Below are 15,836 nucleotides of genomic sequence, written 5' to 3' on the forward strand. Positions count from 1 at the left end.
TCGGATCCAGACCATCCCCATCACCCCACGGGGCCCCAAAGCAGACACTTCCACCCGTGTTCCCAGGGGAGAAAGTGGAAAGCTTTCAGAAGTCAACATTCATAAGTGAGTTACATTTTTTGGTCTAAGATTTGAGCAGATACGAATCCTGCTTTTGCACGTGCCGGCTTGCACACACACCCAGAGGCTGAGCCGCCATGCCGAGCATCACCTAAGAGTTCACAGGTCACATCGCAGGGCCTTCCAGTCAATTGGACAACGGCTCTGAGCCCAGCACGGGGACCCCCGCGCCTCGGAGAGGACAGGAGAGGGGGGCACCGGCGTGGCTGGCCCAGCCTGCACGTCCCCGCTCACAGCACAGCCACTCCACGAGATTGGGGAGGGCCAGGGATGAAGACTACCCCATCTATTCAACCACGAGCCTGCAGGTTCCCCCAGCTCCTCACCTAAAGCCTCAGACAGCTCAGCTATGGGGATCCCTGCTGCTCCTCCTCAGGGGCCCCTGTGAGGGACGGTGCTGTGCAAGACACAGCCCGCTCCGCAAGCACCATGTGCCTCCCCACGAGCAGAGGCCTCGGTCAGCTTGGCCTGGTCGTGGTCCTGCTGTCCAACCACCACCGAGGTCTGAGGGAGAAACGGTGAAGACATCACGCTGAGTGAGACAAGCCAGACGCAAGAGGACAAGGGCCATGTGAGTCCACTTCCGAGAGGCCCCACAGCAGATCCACAGACGGCGGGTCACCGGGGGTGCCAGGGGCTAGGGAGGGGGAGGGGCGAGTTACTGCTTGATGGGGACAGAGTCTCGTTTTGGGAAAAGGTTCTGGAGATGGTGGTGGTGATGGTGGCACGACAATGTGAATGTATTGGGTTGGCCAAAAAGTTCGTTTGGGTTTCTCCTTACGATGGTATGGAAAACCCAAATGAACTTTCTGGCCAACCCAATACTTGATGCAGCTGAGCTGGACACTGAAAATGGTTCAGATGCCACACGGGGCCCGGCTGTCCTGTGTCCCCTCCACACGACCCAGGGCAGCACCCTCTGCTTGGCGGAGCCCTGGGCAGCCCGCACAGCAGCCTGAGTGCACCGAGCATGTGCCACTCTCGTGGCTTCCCGTCTTCCTCCTCTGTTGCTCACTGAAGTAAGAAAGTCTGTGGTTCTTACTTTCTCTCTTTCGGCCTCACAATCACTAAAAACGAGAACCAAGTGGTTCTAAGCTTTCCCTCTACAAACTTGGCGGGGGGGGGGCCTATGAGAAAAATCAAGCCGTCTCTCTCTCCCTGCAGCTCCTCGCTTCCCAGGCCCCCAGGAACACTGCAAGCGACCCCATTCCACCCTACAGGGGCGTGCGCGGCCCCAGGTGCCCTGGGACGACAGAACAGCCCACTAGGTGAAGCAGCTGGCTCTCCTTTGGGGCCACGATGCAGAAAAATACACACATACTGTACCTTTAAGACCGCTCAGCCCAGGAGGACACATTAGGAGAGGGAACAGAGGGGGATGAAGGGCCCGGCAGACCCCGGGGTCCTCCTGGAGCTAAGCCCAGTGGGTGAAAAGGCCTGCACCTACTGAATTATGCATTTCTCCTTTAAAATCGCTTGCTAAGTGGTGTTCAATCAACTGACATTAGATGCCTGAGGGGGTGACTCTGTGAGACCAGAGAGGGGGCCAGATCCCAGGGGCCACCATCCTGGGCACTCAGGCTCCCACCAAGCCCCCAAGGAGGGGGCGTCCTCTCCAGCTGACAGAACCAAGTCCCTGCACAAAAGCCACATGCTGGATCTCAGGCATGTCCAGGTCTCGTACCTTCAAGGTCTGCATTCTTTCCGCAGACTATGCGGACATCTGTTCCAGAAGGCTACCCTTGGTATGTGTACATGTGTTACCCGCAGACAATCTCTTCCTGCTCCCCTGGCAGACCAACTAACCCCGGCAGCATTCTGTGTGTGTTTGTGTGTATGTGTGTGAGTTGGGTCTCTATTGCTGCATGTGGGCTTTCTCTAGTTGCAGCAAGTGGGGGCTGCTCTTCGTTGCGGTGCGCGGGCTTCTCATTGCGGTGGCTTCTCTTGTTGCGGAGCACGGGCTCTAGGCATGCGGGCTTCAGTAGTTGTGGCTCGCAGGCTCTAGAGCGCAGGCTCAGTAGTTGTGGCACACGGGCTTAGCTGCTCCGCGGCATGTGGGATCTTCCCAGACCAGGGATCAAACCCGTGTCCCCTGCATTGGCAGGTGGATTCTTAACCACTGCACCACCAGGGAAGCCTCCCGGCAGCATTTTTTAAAGGGAGCAGGTCAGGCCTGTAAAAGGAAGCAAATCTTCAAAGCCCTTCTTATGCCGACAGAGGCACCTGGGAGGATGCCCTGGGACTGCTCGCCCCCGGGTCTGCCGGCCCGGCTCCCCAGGCAGCTGGGGCAGCAGGGCCCTCCTGCTCCCTCCAGTGTCTCCACACGGTCTCCCAGCCACTGACAGCTCCTTCCTAGTGCTCCCTGGGCCATGCGCTGACCCCTCTGTGCACACGGCCGGCCCCCTCTGTCACCTTTTCCCAGACAGCCCCTGCCCCTCTGCACCTCCCAGGACTGCCCACAGCAGAGCCTGTCAGCACCATGACCCTGCCCCAGTGCCCTGACTGCTGAAGGGAAAAGGCAGATGGACAGGCAGCATCCTTCCAACACGTCTGTCCTCTTGGGCGCTTTGCCACCTGACCTGCCGCAGGAATCTGAGCCAGGTGCCCCAGCTGGATGTACAGGGTTACAACACTTTCCGGGAGGTTTTTTTTGTTTGCCAAACAACTGATCAGGTCCCCTCCACCTCTGGGGAGGTCACTCGGTGCCCACTCTCATGCGACAGGCATCACCCCCCAGCCTAGGAGAGAGGACAGCGCCAGCCCCTCCACCAACGGCCTGACCTTGGGCGGGTGTGTGTGTCTCACACCCCCTCAGACCCAACCTGAGGATAGCGTATAATCTCACTCCAGCCACTTCACAAAAATGTTCCGAGGGCACGAGAAACAGCCTCCACCCAAGTCGTGTTTACTTCCCAGGTCAGGCATCGCAGTCCCCGCCCGCCCCACCCCCTGCCCCACCTCGGCAGGCGCGTCTCCCCGGGGCACTGCCACCGCCAAGTCCCCGTTTTGCAAGGTGGCAGTGGCCAGGGGCACCAGAATCCAAGAGAGATGATTAGCAGGCCCCAGGCCAGGGATTCAGGAAGCTCTTGCGATTGACTGAGAGGAGCCCAAACCTCAGCAAAGAAGGAAAAATAACCTCCAGGACATCTCCACAGCTAACAAGCTTCCTTTCTGGGGCACCGGTGTCGTCAGGCCCCCCAAAATCAATACCGATTATTAGATGGGGGAAAGCGGAGTGGGGCTCGGACAAGGAGGGGCCGGACCAAACAGAAACCTCAGAGATGGGGGTCTCATTCCATCCGTGACCCACAAACACCACAGCACCCAAGACACAGACACCAAGGTAGGTCTCTGTCTAGAGGATCTCACCACCCTGAAGAAGGAAGCCGGACAGACACAGGATTCACAGGAAATAGCTGCAGACATACAGCTAAAGAAAGATACAGTCAGGGAAGACGCAAGGACATTACGAAGGTTTTGTTTGTCTGCGCTGGTTTTTTAAAGGCAAGGCGCATGGAAAGAAGCCTTTCCACAAACCCGTGAATAAAGGCAAGAGAGAATTTCCAGGAGATTGTGCCTGGCACTTAGTAGATGCTCAATAAATACCTCTGAGTGCCTGAACGGGGGACAGGTGGTTACCTTAGTAAAGGAAACATAGGTACAAACCAGAGTAAAGAAGAAAGACGTGGAAAAATTGTGTTAATAAATTTTAAAGAAAAAAAGTTAAAGGGACTTCCTTGGCGGTCCAGTGGTTAGGACTCAGCACTTCCACTACCGTGGCCCCAGGTTCAATCCCTGGTCCAGGAATTAAGGTCCCACAAGCCGCGAGGCCAAAAAAAAAAAAAAAAGAAAGAAAAGAAAAGAAAAAATAAAGAATGGAAGGAAAGGATCTTAGCAACAACAGGGTCCAACCCCTGACGTTTTAGATGAGGAGAGAGATGTGGCCACGTGAAGTGTTGGGACGCAGCTCTCCTGACACCCGGCCGGGTGGTCTTGGCCCACCAGGCTGCCCAGCTCCACCTGAACTCCTCCCAAAACCCGGCTGGTGAGCACAACACACACACCATCTCTCTGCTGCCCAATGAGGGACTCATTGAGTCCTGGGGGCCAAACTGGTGTCCCCCCGAAATTCACCCGTCGAGGTCCTAGCCTCCAGCACCTCAGAACGTGACTGTATTTGGAGATGAGTTTCTCAAGAGGTGATTAAGTTACAATGGGGTCATCAGGGTGGGGTCTATCCAATCTGAATCATGTCCTTATAAGAAGAGGAGATTTTAGACACGCACAGAGCCACCAGGGGTCCACGGGCACAGAGGGAACACCATGTGAAGGGGAGGACCGTCTACAAGCCAAGGAGAGGCCTCCGAGGAAACCAATCCTGCCAGCAGCTTGACCTTGGACTCCCAGCCTCCAGAATTGCAGGCAAAATAGATTTCTGTTGTTGAAGCCCCCAGTCTATGGCATTTTGCCCCAGATCACTAACATACTGGGCTGCTTCAAACATCTGGGTGTGAAAGCCAAGGAAACATCGCCATGGCTAACAGGTGTTCTCCTGAAGAGAAGACACCTCTGAAGGACCAGAGATGGGGCGTCAAGGATGAATGCTACCCGGCAACTTCAAAACCCTAACTTAGTGAAACAGGCCAGACGCAGAAGGACAAATATTACATGATTCCACTCACATGAGGTACGTGAAACAAGTAAATTCACAGAAAACAGACCGAAAGTACAGCAGTGGTTGCCAGGGGCTGGGGGTGGAGGAAAGGTGAGTTATTGCGTAATGGATACAGAGTTTCTGGTAGGAATGATGGAAAGTTCTAGAGACAGTTATGGTTACACAACAGCATGAATATACAGAATGCCACTGAACACGGAAAAAAGGTGAAAATGCCACGTTTTGCTACATTTATTTTACCACAATAAAGAAAAACCTATCACATGTTACATAAATAAGTTATTTTAATTGAAGTTATTACATTTTTTCAAAAATAAGGAAAAAATCCTACATGAGCCACAGGGATTATAATTCCAGTCGGGGTCAAGACCCCTGTGGGGTTCAGAGTTAATAAATCCACCACCACCTTCTCCTGAGCCTTGATCTGAAACGCAGCCTCAGTCAAAATTCAGGCCTGTTGTCCGGCAACCGGAGAAGATGCCCATCCGTTCACCGTGAATGTGGAACCACAGGGCAGGCTGGACCACGGGATTCCCAGCCAGGGAGGAGAGGCGGCTATTGAAGCCAGAAGCAACAGGGAGGAATGGGGGTCACCTACCCCTGGACCCACATGAATCTACACTCCCAGCTCCTTCAGTGAAAGGTCCAGAATGCTTCCTTCTGTTCCCGAAACATGAAGGTCACCCTTCCCGAGCTGGAGAATCCTTGTAAAATTGGATGTACATTCCGTTTCCACCCTGGTGATGATTTAAATGGTCTCGGACTCTGCCTCTGTCCCCCCGGAGGAGCCTGCACTCAACTTGGAGGTGGAGGCAGGCTCTGGTCTAAAGATGCCGGTGGAGCCCAGGCCAGGCCTGGGTGACCTTTTCCCGCCCCACAGTTACTCACGCTCGTCGCCGGCCGGTCCATTCAACCACCCAAGGGAAAAACAAAGCTGCGATCATTCTGATAACATGTCACCAGAATCCAAAGAGCAAATTAAGCTGCTTAACAGAAATGTGAAACAACAGGGCAGCCACTTGCAGGAGCGCCCAGGAAGAAACACAAGATCTAGGGTCCCATCTCACAAGGGACACTCAGGGCTGGGGGCGCCTCAGACCTAAAAGAGGAAAGATCCTTGGTGTGTGGCCTCTCTCAGGAAAGGGTGGCCAAAGTCCTCGAAAGGAGTTTAAGGGACAGGGGTGGACACAGCTAAGACGCTTCCCAATGACCAGCCACCTTCCCACCTTCCCACCTTCCCGACCTGGCCCCCCGGCTGTGGAAAGGAGGACAGGATCTTGGGGATGTGCTGGGTGTATGGCTCTGAACTGGGCTCCACGGGAGGCCCAGGAATGAACCAGGGATCCCTGCCTTCAAGACGCACACGTGGATGTGACACCACGTGGATGACACTTGGGGACATGATGCAAAATGAAATTAGCCAGACACGGAGGGACACGTAATGTGTGTGATTCCACTCCTGTGACGAGGTGCCAAGAGTCATGGAATCATAGAGATGGAAAGTAGAGGAGAGGGTCCCAGGGGCTGGGGGAGGGGACACTGCTGTTTGATGGGGACAGAGTCGCAGCTCGGGAAGATGAAAAGTCCCGGAGACGGACAGTGGCGATGGGCGCACAACTACGCGAACGTATTTGATACCACTGATCTGTACACTTAAAAACGGCTAATGTGGTTGAAGGTAGTAAATTTTATGTCATATAGTACCACGAAATAAATAAATAAAGGACAAAGCACAGTCCAGAGTCACAGAAGCCTCTGCTCCACTGCTCCTCAGGGGCAGACGACAGCCCCCACCCTCTGCCCTAGACAAGGCCCCTCTCCAATGCGGCTATTTCCGGAAGCTTCCCTGATGGCTCGCCCTCTGAACACATAAGTGATGTGTGTGTTCCTGTCTCCCATTAACTTTTAAGCTTCCAGAGGGCAAGGACCACACTCTCTCCTCCTATGCAGCCCGCACTGTAGGAGGGACAGGCTTGCACACAGCAGAGCTCGCAGCCGGTGGGCCCTGGGTGTGCGGAGCTCGAAGGACCCCTGGACTCCCCCACTCGCATTTTTCAGGCATGTGTGGGGCAGTGGGAAGAACACGGGCTCTGCATTCCCACGGGGCCTGGAGGCCCAGCTCTGCCACTTCCTGGTTGCATCCCTACCTGCAGATGTGGAGCAGGTGGGGTGATGGAGAGCTCACAGGGGGCCCTGCCTGAAGCATGCTGTCACCATGCCCGGCGCACAGCGGCTGGTGGTCATTTCAGCTCCTTCCCTCAACTCGGAAATACGAGAGCAAAGAGGCTCTGAAGCTACTAGGGCCGGGCCCCATGTAGGTGGCTGCTGTTGCCTCAGAGAATTAGGTGACTTCCACTCCCTCCCCACAGCGATTTTCCTCATTGTCACATTTCAGAGGCGCAGCCCTGGCCAGCAGGCATCTAAGGAACATGGGTAAACAGTCAGGACAGAGACAGATGGCCGCGCCCATGGGTCTCTCCTTCCCCTCCAGCCACGACGCTCAGAGGAGCGTGCTGGGTACTGAGCTTACAGGCTCCCGGAGCTAAAACCACCAAGAGTTTCAAAACCTAACAGGAGAGAGAACGTGGGACCTTGAGGACTTTCGGAGAAGGACCCAGAGAGTGCTAAGAGTGGGGTCCAAGCTGTCAAATTAACTCCTTGGCTGGGAACCTACCCAGCGTCACCCACGGAGCCGGGTTCTCCTGCGTGCAGGGGCTGAGAGGCAGGCGAGGAGCTGTGAGCTCAGGGAGACGGCCCGCAGGGAGGGTCCCGAAACACACCCCCTCCAACAAGGCCCTGGTCCCTGGAGACTCCGAATTCCCCCAGCAAGACATGGTTTCAGGTTGTAGGTCTCCACGAAAACGTCTCATTTTCTGCTTCATTAACGACGTTCTCCCACACCCTGGCGGGCGCCGAGGACCAGTTCAAGCTGGCTCGCTCGGCCGACAGCTGGCCAGACGGGGCTGGTGCCCAGCGACCACAGGGCAATCCTCCAGACCCCGGAGGAGCTGACGTGCCTGCAAAGCAGGCTTCTAAATACTATGGCCTCCCACCAACCCGTCCCACGAGGGACTCAGGGGATGCGGCTGGGCCAGGCCACAGATCCCGGCGACACACCACAGCCCACCCCAGCAGCAGATGAAGTCAGCAACTAGATGTGCCTAAAACAAACAGGACGGGGCACCGATCGCAAAAAGGCCACTCCACAGAGCCAAAAATAGCCTCACTTGTTTCAAGAGGATGCTGACCAACGAAGCACATACAACTCCATCAGCAGAGAAAGAAAAATCAATGGAGCAGAAAACCGGATCAGCCCAACAGGGACCAGGACTCTGAGAGACTGCCGACTGCCTCACCCGCCACCCCCCCAAATCCCTCTCCTTACTCCAATCACGAACTGTGCCTGGATCTCAAAACCCAGTCCCGTCACCCCTGCGCCTCACGGTATTTGTACTCAGATGTGCACACGTATTATATACACGAATCCCATAGGTTTAATCTCAGGGCCAGGAGTCAGACGGTGGACTAGGAGCCCAAAATGAGCACCGGTGGGCAGGGAAGATGAGGAGGCGAGAGCACACTGATGGATCAGAAAATGGAGCTAGGGTAAGACGCAGAGGTGAGTAATGCGGGTTGATGTCTCTCATCAAAACTGGGCAGATCAGAACAGGCGTGGCCCTGCTTCAGCCCTGGCTAAAATCTTCACCCTGGGGATCTTCAGTGGCCCACTGAGTCAGAACTGTCGGTCACCTCACTTCCTCTTCATTCGTATTTTCACCTGCTCTGACTAGCAAGCGAACCTGACACTCCCATGGCCTGGGAGCAGCTGGCATCTCTTGGGTTCCCCAAACGTGTCATATAACTCTTGAGGACAGGTGGCGGGGATTGCCCAAGACACGGATCAATCCCGGCTAAAAGCCTCCATCCAAGCAGCAGAGATGACCCACTCTTTATACCATCCCTACTGCTCGGGTGCGGGGGATCAGAAGGCAAGGAGATGACTGCCCAGGGCATCCTGGTCCCAACTCACAGAGAGTACTCTCGCGAGAAGCACAGGGCTCTAGACCCAAAGGAAGGAGCCACCGACCATCCCACACACCACCCCTCCCACCCCAATCCCATTCCAAACGCTGGGAATCTGCCTTCAGGAGGAAGGTGGGATGCAGTTTGTTCAGGCTCAGAATCAGTAAGAATCCTTCCAGTCCACAACAGTATTTGAAAATCACTCCAAAAACTATCTACCTTTTCCTCCCCGCATTCCCTACTGCTCAGTGGTTTCCAGCCAGGGTCAGGTGTGCCCACCAGGGTGGTAGAGGTACCCACCTGCGTCTCCATGGAAGGCGCCGTCTTGAAGCAGCCTGCTGGACAAGCTGTCCCCATCGCTGGGCCAAATCTGCCCCGTCTTGCGGACGCCCACGATGGTGGCCTCGGACACGACCACCGGGCCCTGCCGGTGCCGCTTCTGACACTGGGGCGTGGGGGGGCTGCTGCTGTCGAAGGATTGCTGGGAGTTCTGCGAGGGTGAACGGCTCTTGTCCCGGAACGTGCGGTAGGTAGTGGGGCTCGGGGACACGCGGCTGGACTGGCCCGAGGAGAAGTCCTCCTCGCTGGACGTGAGGTTCTCATTGGAGCTGCAGTCCGGGGTGTAGCCGCCTCCGCTGTCCTCAAAGCTCCGAGGGGAGTAGGACCTCCGGGGCCAGGTAAGGCGCTTCTCCTGCTCCGAGGTGCTCTGGCTGCGCTGGAGCGAGCCCTTGCCCTCCCCTTCCACCATCATGCCCCCGACATAGATGCTCTGGTAGGGCTGGTACTCCAGGGGCGGCCAGGGGGGCCTGCTGCCGCCATTGGCGTTGATCAGGTTGTCCTTCAGGAAGCGCGGGTTCAGCTCCGCGTCCTCAAAGTCGCCGTCGAGGCCGCAGCTGCTCTCGGAGAGGCGCCCGCGGTAGGAGGGCCTGGGCGGGTCCCCAGGGCCGGGTCCCGCGCCCTGCTGGGACTTCTTGCGCTCCATCTGCATGGCCTGGCTGCCCAGGGAGCTTATGCGGTCCGACACGTCTTTGTCGTTGACCTTCACCAGGCCGCGCTCGTGGTGGAACTCGACGTTCACGTAGAAGGGCTTCTCAGCGTCCGTTGCCGCCGGCTGGACGGGGCCCTTGCGGATCCTCTCGAAATTGGAACGCAGGGCCGCCACGCTGGTGGGGGGCCCGCGGTCGTCGTGGTCCGCGGGAGCGGCGGCCCCAGGCCTGCGAGTGGCCGCGGGTCTGGCCTTGCCCGGGGAGCCCTCCCCGTCGAGCCGGGCCTCGGGCTCGTCGGCGGGCGGCGGGTCGGCGCAGTCGGCTGGCGCGGGCTGGGGGCGCGGCGCGCGGGGCTCGGCGGCGCCGTCGGGGGGCTGCGTCGCGCGCCGGAAGCCCCAGCGCTGTCGATCGTAGCTCTTCTTCTCCTTGGCTAGCAGTGTCTGCAGGTAGATCATGCGGAAGCGCTCCTGGTTCACCTCCTGCTCCAGGCGCCGGATGGAGGCCTTGCAGCGCTCCAGCTCCTGCTCGATATCGCCCACCGAGCGCAGCTCCATGCGCGGCGGCTCCGAGTCCGGGAACTGCGCCTTCCACGCCTCGGCGAAGCCCACCGGGTCCACCATGGCGCGGCCGGCCTCACCTGCGCCGCCCGGCTGCCGCGGGGCCCGGCTCAGCGGCGGCGCGGCGGCCTCGCCAGGCCCGGCCCGGGGCGCCGGGCGGCCCCCATGCCCCCAGCGGGGCAGCGGTGACGGCAGCTGGCGAACAATACCCGCCCCCTCCCGGGCTGCAGGTGAGGCTGCAGCCAGGCTCCCCGCGCGCGGGGCGGGGCGAGGGGCGGTCGCGCGCGCGCGCGCGCGCGCGCGCGCGGGAAGGGCGCGGGGCTGCGCGCGCCGCTATTGTGTGCGGGGCTCCCGGCGCGCGCGGGGCGGGCGCTACCTCCGCTAGGCTGGGCCCGCTAGCCCATGGCCGCCGCCGGCGCGCTGCTCTCCTCGGGCTCCTGCGCCCGCGCCCAGCCGCCACCGACTCCCCGCGCTGCGCTTGGCCAGCCCGCTCCCGCCGCACTCGCGCCCGGCCCGCACTCGGCGCCGCAGGAAGGGGAGGGCCGGGGGGCGGTGGCCGCGGCGCGGCGGACCGAGCGTGAGGGCCTCTTAAAGGGGCCGCTCCCCCGCCCAGCCGTGGCCCTGCCAGCGTCCCCGAGCCTGGGAAAACCGAGGCCCGGACGGCGAGTTCTGCACTTCTGGGACAGGAACCCCTGGGTCCGCATTGCCCCCCAGCCCGGCAGCCCCTCACCGGCGTCACGACTGAGCGCGCCCCTAGCGGGCAGGTCACCCAGCGGTGCCAACGGGCCTGCTGCGCTGGGGTCCCGGGGTGGGTGATGAAGCAACATCTGCCACACGGGACTGTCACAGAGATAATCAATAGGAATTTCTCCCCAGGTCACTCAACACCCACGTCTCCCTTCCTGCGGTCCTGGGCCAGGTGTTTGCCTGACTCAGAACTTATCTCTGTAATCTGCCTCTGAAGGGGTCGCCAGCCTCCACTGGGACGCGCAGGGCTGCGCGGAAGACAGCATAGCCCAGGCGGGCAGGGAAACAAAATCTGTTCTCGTCCCCCGGGGAAGCCGAGAGATCTTAGACACACAGCACCCTGGAGGGAGTCAAAGGGGCGTCAAGTGAAAATACTCCCACCAGCCTGCTGGGTGAGGGGATACGGAAACAGGATTTGTCGACCAGAGAACCCGGCTTGAGTCCTGACCGCCTCTGCCCCTCTGTGCCTGCTTCCTGGGCGTTGAAATGAGAACGAGAATACCTCCCCACCGCCCGCCCCCGCCCCCGCGGCTGTTGTCCCTGCACGGATGTGAGGGTTTGTCTTGCCTTCCCCGCAGTTCCAGTGCCACCCAGAGCGGATGCCAGGACATCTAATCTAGAGGAACAGAGCCCAGGGCCGGCCTGGCTGGGATTCAGGTCTCTCCCACTCTGGGCTTTGTGACCTTGGCAATTCCCTTCCCCTCTCTGAGCCCAAGTTTTGTCCTCTTATGTCAGATGTTGTGAGCACCATGTGTAAGGCAACCAGATGGGGCAAATATAAAGCATGTGCTCTTCCTTCCATGATTACCTTTAATGTTGGTGCCCTGGGAGACTGGCAGGAAAACCCTGGGGAGCAGGACTGGCAGACACTTCCAGGCACAGCTCACTGCCGCCCCCTGCAGGCTCTCCACCCTCCTGCTGTCACCCCTCCCAGGCCCCATGTCCCCTCCCACTCCTCTGCAAGGCCAACAGGGCCCTTGTAAAGCCTGTTTTGCAGGTGAGGAAACAGAGGTTGATGCCCTGACTTTGTGGCCAGCAATGCGAGGCGGGAATCACCTCCTCGGCAGTGCTCACATCCTGATGACCTCTTCTTCAAAACGGGTATAATAAATCCTGACCTCCCAGGGCATGGCACACAGCAGCTCAGCATCGGTATCAGTTGCCTTCCTTGGATGACCTGCTCCCGTCACCCAGCGAGTGGGTCCGACAGGACTAGAACCCAGGCCTCCAGAACCCCATTCCCTGGCTGTCAGCAAGGAGAATCCCAAAAGCACAAACATTTTTTTCCCCTTGCTGACAGGGTCTCTGAGTTTCCAGGGGGAATTGTGGGCTCATCAGGGACATTATCATTAAACACCTGGGAAAGAAAAGGATACTTTGTGGGGGGGTGGCTTCATCCATCAGTGAGGTGTCCCCTTCCCTTGTTTGCAGGCCCCAACTCAGCCCCACCTTAAATATTGTACACATAAGCAAGCTCATATCAGAACTCTGATGCTGTTTGGTTTGGGTTTGCAAGCTCTGCTCTCTTGGTAGAGCAAGTGGCTCGTTGGGCACAAGGACACTGCAAGATAGTGGCTATCTTCCCATGGGACAGCTTGTTCTGGCCCCAAGGACACTCCTCCCATCCTCTGAGCCTTCCCTGAAAGCACTCCCACCCCGGGTCTCTGGTCCTTCCCCGAAGAGCTTTCTTATCATTCCTCCCTCCTGAGGAAGGGAAGAATGAGGAGGAAAGTGGGGTCCATATATATGACACTCTGTAGTCCCCCATTTGGTGTCTGTCCCCAGCTAGATGTAAACTTCCAAGAACAGAGATCTGTCTGTCTTGTTCCCCAGTGAACCCCCAATGCTTACGACATAGTAAGTGCTCAGCCAGTGCTGACCCGGGTGGGAGCGCAGAGCCCAGGGAGGAAAGGGTGAGGCGGGCAGAGCCAGGCCGCAGCAGAGGTGTGTGGGCCTTGAGGGCGGGCATTCAGGAGGAGGCAGAGGTCAGGGGAAGGCTGGCCAGCGAGCTGGTCCTAAAGATGGGGACAGACAGGCAAAGATGGGGAGAGTTCAGAGTTCTGGGTGTGTCTGAGGAACAGCTGGGTTATGGGGTGAGGCTGGTGTGGGCTGCAGGAGGTCACATCAGGCGTTTCGCACCCGTGAAAACCATCACTACAATCACCACCACTCCCAATAGATGTTTTTTTTTTCATCTAAAAACTAAAATGGAACAGGAAAGTGGGATTGTTGGTGATGTCCCCTCCTCAACTTCCTTCATTTTCTGGGATATGGTTTTGTGGCTCTATAATTCATTTCACAATCTCTCTCTCTTTCTCTCCCTCCCCCTCCCGCCCCCCCCCCCCACCATCCGGTCCCTTTGCTGGAAGGAGAGCCTGGGACTCAACGGCCCCCTCTGCTGGACAGAACGCAGAACTTCCGATGCCTCAGAACCCTGGGGATGGAAACAACCCCAACGTCTGTCATGGGAATATCACAGTGGAATATTATATGACCATGAAAGAAAATGTAGTACCAATACATGTTAAACATCGATGAACCTTGAAAACATTTATGCCAAGTGAAAGAAAACAGTCATAAAGGGCCACATATTGTATGACTCCATTTACATGAAATGTCCAGAATAGACAAGTCTATAGAAACAGAAAGTAGGTTGGCAGTCACCTGGGGATCGGGGATGGGAGGAATGGGGAGTGACTGCTAATGGTCTCACACAACAATAAGTGGGGACCATATTTTGCTCCTTCCCTGCCTTGTCTGTACCCTCCTCTCTGCCCGCTTTGGGGGCAGAGGCTAGAGGAGGGCTCCCTCCAAACGGGATGTGGCCACATGACCCCCATCTGTCATCTGCCATCCGTCAGCCCCAGGGAGCTTCGGGCAAGATCAGAAAATGGGGGCGATCGATACAGCTGTTCTCTGGCCCTGCTCGTTGCTCTGTGCTGGATGGTGCCTGGTGGGGTGCCTCTTCCAGGTTACCAACCCCAGCCCAGAGTGGGTAGCCGGGGTCTCTGAGGGACTTCCCTGGCCAAGGGCTCTGAACAAGTGAGCTGTGGGCCTTTCCTCCCAGGCCCCCTTGTCTGTAACTCCACCACATCTGCAGAATCAATTCTGCCGGCCGAGTGCCCAGGCTGCCATTTCCCGCTTCACAGAGAAGAAGGGGCTGGGACAAGATGAGCTGGTTCCTGAAGCCACGGCCAGTGACATGGTGCAGGCTGTGGCTTCCAGTGGCCAGAGGCCCAGAGCACCCTCAGGCCAGGGGTGCCATACACCTGTTGGGGAACAGGGAGCAGAAGGAAGCGTCTGCAAACAGCAGCCTGGGGACAGGCCGCACTACCCTGCTCCCTCCTGGGGCACAGGCTCAGACAGGTGGCTGGTGGCCCTGAATTCTGGGAGGCATCTGGATGAGGGGGTGGAGCCTGGAAGGAGGCCGTGGGACAGCCACGCTCCCTGTCTGCCCGACATATGGGAGGTGACAGGGGAGGCCACAGCAGATGGCAGAGGAGTCCGGGGTCTGCTGGGAGGGTGTCTCGTCTCAGGGCCTCCTTGGGTGACGTGCGCCCAGGGCCCCCTGCCCCTGTCTCTGGGAGCCCCGAAGGCTCAGAAGATGAGGGCCCTCTCTGAGCTGTTGCTGCTTCTGAAAGCTCCCCCACCCCACACCCCACCTCTCATCCCCACCCTGGGCCTCCTAGTCCCCGAGTCCCCTCTGTAGTCCCCAGGCCAGGAACGCCTGTCACCCTGGCCTCTCCCAGGCTCTTATCTGTGTGAGGGTGTGAGTGGAGCAGGTCCCCTGCCGGTCAGCATGCTCCATTACCTACATCTCAGGCGACCTCAGGTGTCCAGCTTAGGCTGCCCGGGTCCCTCAGGAGAGCGCAGTCCCTCTGGGAGTGGCTCCCATCCCATCATCAGGCCGAAGTGGGCATTGGGTGGATCCGAGGCCCCCCGTTCCCTCCAGAGGCCACAGCAGGGTCGGGGAAGGGGGAGGCTCCTGCTTGCCAGGAGGCCGAGACCCCCACGGTGCTCTGGGTCACTGCGGAGACTGGTCCCGTGGCTGTGGGGCTGGGGAAGGACCGACTAAAATCACGGGGCTCAGGAAGCAGGCTGTGATGGGGAGCGACTGATTAGCTCATTAGCTCTGCTGTGGACCCTGAGGAGGAGCAGGTGTGGGACCTGGAGTGGGATTCCCGCTGGGATCACACTGCAAGCTGGCGTGGGAGGCGGAGAGAGAGGAGGGACAAGGAATGCGGAGAAGTGCTCAGCTGCATCCTGTCACCTGGGCTCTGTGCTCAGGCTCCTCTCCAGTTAGGTGGGGACAGGAGGTCCTGATACCCAGCCCCCAGGGTTGCTGGGATGAAAAGGACTTCTTCCCCCTCCACTGAGTGCTCAGTAAATGGGGGTTCTGGTTACTCCCCCAAGAGGCTGGATGGCCCCATTCCTGGGTAGCCCCTGCTTTGGGCCAGAATTCCCACCTCCAACGGGCTGGAGGCAGTGGTGGTGCCTGCATGCGACTCCCTCCCCAGGCCTGCACGGCTTTCCCTGGAATCTTCTGTCTGCCTCTCACCGAGCTCCTCCCAGGAACAGACCTGACGCTTGAGCCCCTGCAGCCCTCACTGGCTGCTGCCTGACTTCAGGAGCCTCTGAGCGAGCAGCGGGCACACCCGCCTCCGGCCACTGAGGAGGGCCAAGCACAGGACTGTGCCCAGGAGGTTCACAAAGAGGCATCTTGGTGAG

General features: G+C 58.5%; 1 protein-coding gene across 2 annotated transcripts in view; it reads right to left on the minus strand.

Moving 5' to 3' along the window:
- The window catches only part of BCR (BCR activator of RhoGEF and GTPase), a 97,858-nt gene extending 87,388 nt beyond the window's left edge, over positions 1-10,470 (minus strand). For both annotated transcript variants that reach the window (XM_060121973.1, XM_060121972.1), the window contains exon 1: positions 9,119-10,470. In XM_060121973.1, the coding sequence (XP_059977956.1) occupies positions 9,119-10,424 (1,306 nt within the window). In that variant the 5' untranslated portion in view covers positions 10,425-10,470. The remainder of the gene's footprint in view (positions 1-9,118) is intronic.
- Positions 10,471-15,836: the final 5,366 nt, after the last annotated feature.

Source organism: Lagenorhynchus albirostris, chromosome 14 (assembly GCF_949774975.1).
Source record: "Lagenorhynchus albirostris chromosome 14, mLagAlb1.1, whole genome shotgun sequence".
Classification (NCBI taxonomy): domain Eukaryota; kingdom Metazoa; phylum Chordata; class Mammalia; order Artiodactyla; family Delphinidae; genus Lagenorhynchus; species Lagenorhynchus albirostris.